The sequence below is a fragment of the Cherax quadricarinatus genome, chromosome 28 (genome assembly GCF_038502225.1).
Source record: "Cherax quadricarinatus isolate ZL_2023a chromosome 28, ASM3850222v1, whole genome shotgun sequence".
Taxonomy (NCBI): domain Eukaryota; kingdom Metazoa; phylum Arthropoda; class Malacostraca; order Decapoda; family Parastacidae; genus Cherax; species Cherax quadricarinatus.
The window spans coordinates 1,787,754-1,796,283 of NC_091319.1; the positions used below are offsets into that span (position 1 = coordinate 1,787,754).

Below are 8,530 nucleotides of genomic sequence, written 5' to 3' on the forward strand. Positions count from 1 at the left end.
ACACAACAAAAGGCCTTGAATAAGCACTCAACACAGACGCCAGGTGTTACTAAGACAATCAACACGGAAACCAGACGCTCCATAGCACTCAACACGGACATCAGACGACTTTGCAGGGCACAAGCATAAATACTCGACACAGTTTTATTTTTCCTTTTCCCTCCATACTCATCTGTCAGTCCAGCCTTCTTTCATCTCGGTCATCCATCCACCAAAGCAACCATCCACAGACATTTATCCTTCTACATCGGCATCCAGTCATAAAGGCTCACCCACAAAGGTATTCATTCATAAAGGCATACATCTACTACTTGTTTTTTGTTATGGGATCATCGCTCGCGCGACCCAGAACAAGAGTCTTGGTTGGCTGCTTGGTCAGTCACGTTATTCTCATCTCACCCAGGTACTACAGTTTGGCTAATGAGTTGTTCATAGTAACTCGTCAGGTTTTTGTGGTAAATCTTTTATTTGAAAGTAGCGTTTTTGGAAAGCCTCGAATTCTTCATGTTTATTAACTTTTCGTGCACTTACTGCCGCCCATCTTTTTATTACAGGTGTTTTGTATCGTCTGCTATGTCTACCGCCGTCTATTAAAAGGTTATTTCATGGCACAGATTTAGTATAATTTCCTCCAGGTGTAAATTATCATACAGTCTTCACCTGCGTTCCAAGGAGTACAGTTTGGGAGATTTTATCATTCACAACAGCCTGAGTGAAATGACGCTGACAGTGAATGACTAAATTCTCTAGAAGAGCAATTCAGCCTGCCAAAAAGAGGGTTCTTAATATTTAACATTATTCCAGTTTAGACAGTTCAAGTGCCTTATCAAAGAAATTCATCACTGGTTTAGAATCTCTTTGTCTTGAAAATTACTGTTATGCTGCTTATTATTTTCTTGTTCTGACATAGTTATAAGGTTCCTTTCAATAGTCTTTCACTCTACCAATTTCTTTTAAGAAATTCTATAGGAAAATAGCTGTGATTTGCTTTCCTTTAACATCAAGTCATCCATCCATTCGTCCTCCCTTATACCTGCACACAATACCTGTATGAGTGTGTTGGCTCCCTCCTTGTCATCTACACTCAATACCTGAGTGTATGTGTGTGTGTTGGCTCCCTCCCAGTCACCTACAATCAATACCCGAGCGTGAGTTTATTGGCTTCCTCCCTGACACCTGCACAAAATACCTGAGTGTCTGTGTGAGTGTGTTGGCTCCCTCCCTGACACCTGTACACAACTTGTCCACTGCCTCATAACTCTGGCCTGGCGCGTCGATATTGCTGTGGTGGTCACGTATTGCTGTGACCTTTATGTGGCTTTATGTGTAGGTGAACGGACAAATGGATGGGTGAGTGAAGAAGTGGATGGTTGATTGAGTGGAGAAATTAATAGATGGACGAGTGAAGTGACAGATGATTGAATTAGCAGAAAGACTGGCGGTTAGGTGAGTGGTTCGTTTATTATTGTTACTGTTTTTATTATCATGCGCGCTTAAGAGGACCGCAGGTTGAATAAGAACATAAGAACATAAGAACGAAGGAACACTGCAGAAGGCCTACTGGCCCATGCGAGGCAGGTCCAAGTCTCCTACCGGCTTAAGCCAATGCACCCAACCTAGTCAGGTCAGGTCACATTGACTTAAGGGAGGAACACGGCAACCGACCTGTTAGCACAAGCTATCAGGTCTAACTCACACCCACCCACATCTACTCATGTATTTATCCAACCTATTTTTAAAGCTACACAACGTTCTGGCCTCTATAACGGTACTTGGGAGTTTGTTCCACTCATCCACAACTCTATTACCAAACCAGTACTTTCCTATATCCTTCCTGAATCTGAATTTTTCCAACTTAAAACCATTGCTGCGAGTCCTGTCTAGGCTAGATATTTTCAGCACACTATTTACATCCCCTTTATTTATTCCTGTCTTCCACTTATACACCTCAATCATATCCCCCCTAATTCTACGTCTTTCTAGAGAGTGCAGTTTCAGGGCCCTTAGTCTATCCTCATAGGGAAGGTTTTTGATACATGGGATCATCTTTGTCATCCTCCTTTGTACATTTTCCAGAGAATTTATATCCATTCTGTAATACGGTGACCAAAACTGTGCAGCATAATCTAAATGAGGCCTAACCAAGGATGTATAGAGTTGAAGAACAACCTGAGGACTCCTATTATTTATGCTTCTTGATATGAAGCCAAGGATTCTATTAGCTTTATTGCGAACACTTATGCACTGTTGTCTTGGTTTCAGATTACTGCTAACCAGAACTCCTAAATCTTTTTCGCAATCCGTAATATTAAGATCTACATTATTTAGTTTATATGTGGCATGGTTATTGTCCTGTCCAACATTTAGAACTTTGCATTTGTCTATATTAAACTGCATCTGCCACTTCTCCGACCACTGCATCAGTCTATTCAAATCTTCCTGGAGTGCTCGAATGTCCTCGTCAGAATGAATTCGACGGCCTATTTTGGTGTCATCGGCAAACTTGCCGATGTCGCTCTTTATGCCCTCATCTATGTCGTTTATGTAGATTGTGAACAGCAGGGGGCCCAATAAGCAGAAAGATGGATAACTGGATGAGTGGTTGGTGAACAGAGTGATGGATGGCTCTATGAGTGAAGAGCCAATAATACATGGATGATTTCAGAGACTGAAGGATTTGTGCGAGAATACAAGAACGCTGTTTTATTGCCATTTCAACAGTATGATGACGGAACCTTAAAAGTCCTTATTCATTCCCCTCAATGCATGTGTCACATATGTTCTCTTTTACTATGTTACATGTCTGCCTCTGACCACCATGTCCTTCGCAGGTACGTTGCTGTGACACGGCCCGTGTCTTACCCATCGCTGATGACGTCGTCCAGAGCCAAGCTTCTCATTGCCTCCGTCTGGGTCACTTCCTTCGTCATCTGCTTTCCGCCGCTCGTTGGTTGGAACGATCGACACAAGAACCTCGTGTCGGCGTCTGCTGCAGCTTCCGAGGCAGGCGCTGGAGACCTGGACGACGAGGTGTCCTGCCACCTCTCCTGCGAACTCACCAACGATGTTGGTTACGTAGTCTACTCCGCCCTCGGCTCCTTCTTCATCCCGATGTTAGTGATGCTCTTTTTTTATTGGAAGATATACTGTGCCGCCGCCGAGACCACACGAGCCATCAACCAGGGCTTCAGAACCACTAGAAACAAGAAGATCTTAGGAAGTCGCTTCCAGGAGGAGCGGCTGACCTTGCGCATCCACCGAGGCCGCAACTCTGTCCAAGAGCATCATAACTCTCATCACAACAACTCAGCGGAGCGGCGCCACAACGGCCAGTGCAGCAACCATCACAGAAAGAATAGCCAGAAGGGTAAAGTGAGTAGCATCAAGATGAAGAACCTCAGACCGCAGCTCATCATGAAGTCCAGCCTCTCCCTCCCACCGGACCTCAAGTACGATGGCAACAACTTCGCCTTATCGGTGCGCTGTGATTTGTGCAATGCTCAGTGTTCTAGAGATCATTCCAGCGTAGAGCTTCTCTCCACTAGTAGGAATGATAACAGTAAGACGGATTCCTGCTTCACTGTCGACACCAGTTTCACGGAGATAGATTCGACATCTCAGAGACATCATCAAGGAACCCTGACGCCAACTTCTGACTGTGGACCCACCACTCCAGCGAGCCTCAAGACCAGACGGTTCCAGAGCCCAGACGGGGAGACGCCTCATCCGGGGCCTGTAAGGAGCAGGAGCACCGCCACCTCCAGGATGGGACGACGGAACATAAAAGTACAAGTAAAAAGGTTCCGGATGGAGACAAAAGCAGCCAAAACGTTGGGAATTATCGTCGGAGTCTTTATCCTCTGTTGGTTCCCCTTCTTCACCATGTACCTGGTGCGGGGTTTCTGTCCCATCTGCATCCACCCTCTCCTCTTCTCCGTTCTTTTCTGGCTGGGCTACTGCAACTCTGCCATCAACCCCTGCATATATGCGCTCTTCAGCAAAGATTTTCGGTTTGCATTCAAAAATATTCTGTGCAAGTGTGTGTGCACGAGAGAGGTGAGGCATGCCTTGCCGGCCCACCACCACTCTATTTACATCCCTTCATACGACAGGGACAATGAGAGTGATGAGGACGAACATAAACGGTAGCTGAGGTAACATTTGCTCGCTATAAACATAATGATAAAACACTGACTGCGAGTAATTCACTTCTCTATTTATGAAAAAAAAAAAAACAGATTTTAACTCTGAAATGTAGACTGTATGTCAGTCATTTGTGTAAGGATGCTGTGTTTACATGTTGACATCTTAAAGTGACAATTGATGGTATTATCAGATAACTGTGTTGTTAGGCTCACTAGTATCCAACCTAGGCATGCCGATTTCGCTAGTATGGCGAGATTAATGCTTAAGATTTCGTCTCGCGCCTCATCCATTAATAATGAGGATGGCAGACTTGTCATACTGACTTCGTCTCACCTAGTCTACCTCCTCAACTACCCAGGACCGGCAGATTCAAGGAGCCTCAGGTACTACTAATCTCCTTCAGAGGTGTGAGACCAAATCACAACAATTAATTATTTAACCTTGTATCCGTTTGTCTATCATAATGCTAAAATTCTGTTAATTCACCCATTCATCTATATTTTTATCTACGTCATTCGTATATCTGGCTGTCACCAGTTAACATATCTGCACACATATCTATGCATATCTATATCTATAAATCTATTTATATACTTATCCATTCTTCAGCCTCATAAACATTACTTTATACACAGTTCAAGATCCCATTAGTATGTGATCATCTCATAATAAAGATGAAAGAAATGGACATGTGTGACATGGGAGTGAGCCAGTGTGTGGGGGGGGGCATCCTGGCTCCTGGCAGTGTCAACACCTTATAGGAGAACACAAAGGGATATAGTATCACTGTGAGGAGTGAAATGAAAAGAGGTACAAAAGAAATAGAGAGTTTTCAAGAAGAACAAAAGAAACATGAAGACCCTAGGAGAAACAGAAAAGAGCGATGCTCAAGGAGGAAAAAATGGGGGGAGGTACAAAAGTAACAGACATGTGAAAGAGATCGATTAACAAACGCTGATGAAAATGAGAAAGGAAGGAAACGAATAGTACATGAATGAAAGACAAAATTAAGACGGGGAAAACAAGATCGGGAGGACTGAAACAAAGAGAGAGAGAGAGAGAGAGGAGTTGCGAATGTGAATTTTAAAAACAACAGAAGATAAATAAAAAGCGAACTCACAGTAAGAAAAATATGAAGAAATAAAGATACAAAATATAAAAATGGTAAAATAAAATAAACGTTTTCTCTTTTGTGTGTATAGTCTTGACTAATTTAAATAAGTTTTAACACATGAAGCGTTTCCCATCACAAGTTAATAACTCAAAGAAGGGAAACATTCACCACGACTCATCATCTAGCCATTTTTTACTAAAATTAATAGATTTCATGTTTCAATAGTCCACCAAATCGCAACATGCCCCGCCTGTTCTTCGAAGTGCTACTACTGTATAACTCTAAAACCGGTAAATCGAATTCCCCGAACCTCTTAATAGAAACCACCTCATACATGAATGATATGCAATACCGACAAGGTGAAGAATTAGACAAATGTGTAACATCTAATTCAATAAAGATACCCAGATGTTGCACATGTATCTAAATCTTCAAAAATCACCTTACATTCTAACACATCAAGTCCGTACAGTCACTTCCCTCCTTTCATTACTACAGTTACTCTCCTCTTCTCATTCCTAGTCACTTTCCTCCTCTCATTCCTACACTTTCCTCCTCTCATTCCTACCGTTACTCTCCTCCTCTCATTCCTACCGTTACTCTCCTCCTCTCATTCCTACAGATACTTACTATTCTCATTCCTACAGACACTTTCCTTCTCTCATTCCGATTCAGCACTTTCACACTTGCATATTGATGCTCAAGCCCCTGGCGCTCAAAATTTTCTTCATGCTCTCTTTCCAATCCTCACTTGACTTGAACTTTCTCTACCAGTTCTTCCATGAACGCCATATTTATATGATCACCTGATCAATCTCATTCCATTCTTTCTAACCGAATAATAATTTTAACTGAATAATAATTTCCATCACACAGTCTTTTAAGATTTCATTACTTGGTTTCTGCATAATGTTCACACTACTTGTTGATTCTCAGATACATTTCTACTGCCTCCTGTCTCTTCCTCGATGCTACAAACAAACACCTTACCTCACATTCATAAAAACAGCCACCACTGTACTCTAAATATTCTTATTCTTTCCACAGATTTCTTAGCACTCCTGTTTGTTTCCTTCCTTTGTCAATTTTGTTATTTGTCTTCATTTACCATAGACCTATCTGGCAATACATCTATCAAACCATACCACGGGCGGGGTTAGAACCCGCGATCAGAGAGATATAAAACTCCAGACCGAAGGGATATCTAATACTTATTAGACATCCCTTCTTGCAAATAAACATTAAAGAAAAACAACAGTTATTCCAAGTCTTATTCCCTAATTATTTGTATCATTCCAGTCTTACTCCTATCCATCCACGTTACTTTTCCCACTTTTAGAATACCTAAACAGTAACTCACTCCTTCATCCACAGTTCAACATTCAACTTTTAATATCCATCGCTCAATTACGTCTAATTTCCCATCTAACATCGTTTAATTGACTTAGTTGATGAGGTCGTTTGCTCCCGAGGTTTTTCATTTTATTCATATCTATGCAAAACTGTCTTTTTCTCAGCAAAAGCTGCTGAATTGGACTAACTAATTCTCTCATATTTTCCTTCATTTGCTTCCTTTCACCCGTTTGAAAACCATTCTGTTCTTCTCCGCATAATCCGAGTTTTTTTTTTCACATCGTAAAAAGTTTCACATATTAAGTTTTCCACATTACTACTCATTCCACCTAAGTTTTCTACCAATAAATCAATTTTCTTCCTGTACCCACTCTCATATAAACACAACACGTTTACTGAATACTCTAGCACCGTATTCTCAAGCACTCTCTCTCTCTCTCTGGTAAACCGTTCTTCCAACAGCTTGTAATACCTCTCAATAACCTTCTACTTCTGAAATTCATTCACCTTCATTTCTCTTTACCTTACTGACTCTACTACCTTTGTACATTACCTCTGAAGAAGCATATCATCAATCGCTCCTCTAAAAACATGAAGAGGTGTGTCATTCACACGTATCGTAGCAGACTGGTCCAGTTGTGTAGTCTGCAAGACTTACAAGCGACACTGTTGGTACACAGTGACAAAAATTAGAAGAAAATCACGAAAATTATAAAGAATAACGATGGAGCTTTAGGAATCTAGAAAAATAATGAACTTGAGGAAATCTGTGATTTGCAAACAGAACCGGGTAAACATTTGCCTAACTCTTCCATCTGAAAATCCAATGGCTTATATATATATATATATATATATATATATATATATATATATATATATATATATATATATATATATATATATATATATATATATATATATATATATATATATATATATATATATATATATATATATATATATATATATATATATATATATATATATATATATATATATATATATATATATATATATATATATATATATATATATATATATATATATATATATATATATATATATATATATATATATATATATATATATTGTGTGTGTGTGTGTGCGCGCGCACGCGTCCATGTGATTATAAAATTGTGAAACAGTTTATATAAAGATGTAAGATAATCCATATATACGTTATGATGTACAAACGTATAAAATAAAAGTGAATACGTTGCTCCCTTTCCTGACGTTTGTGATGAATTCAAAACACTGGTCGGCTTCACAATAAAAAAAAGTTCCCACTTATTGTTTCCCACAAAACAAACTTTCGAATTTCACACACACACACACACACACACACACACATACACACACACACACACACACACACACACACACACACACACACACACACACACACACACACACACACACACACACACACATATATATATATATATATATATATATATTGCTATCCTCTCCTAGGTTCAAGATATATATATATATATATATATATATATATATATATATATACATTGCTATCCTCTCCTAGGTTCAAGATAAAGACAGCATATATATATAATACATATATATATATATATATATATATATATATATATATATATATATATATATATATATATATATATATATATATATATATATATATATATTTCTTTCTTTCAACACACCGGCCGTATCCCACCGAGGCGGGGTGGCCCAAAAGGAAAAACGAAAGTTTCTCCTTTTACATTTAGTAATATATACAGGAGAAGGGGTTACTAGCCCCTTGCTCCTGGCATTTTAGTCTCCTCTTACAACATGCATGGCTTACGGAGGAAGAATTTTCTTCCACTTCCCCATGGAGGTAAGAGGAAATAAACAAGAACAAGAACTAGAAAGAAAATAGAAGAAAACCCAAAGGGGTGT

General features: G+C 39.5%; 1 protein-coding gene across 1 annotated transcript in view; it reads left to right on the top strand.

Moving 5' to 3' along the window:
* Nucleotides 1–699: 699 nt before the first annotated feature.
* LOC128693126 (probable G-protein coupled receptor No9) overlaps nt 700–8,530 on the top strand; it is a 29,945-nt gene continuing 22,114 nt past the window's right edge. Inside the window, exon 1 of the mRNA XM_070089304.1 lies at nt 700–4,529. Coding sequence (XP_069945405.1) covers nt 2,656–4,149 — 1,494 coding nt within the window. The 5' untranslated portion in view covers nt 700–2,655 and the 3' untranslated portion in view covers nt 4,150–4,529. The remainder of the gene's footprint in view (nt 4,530–8,530) is intronic.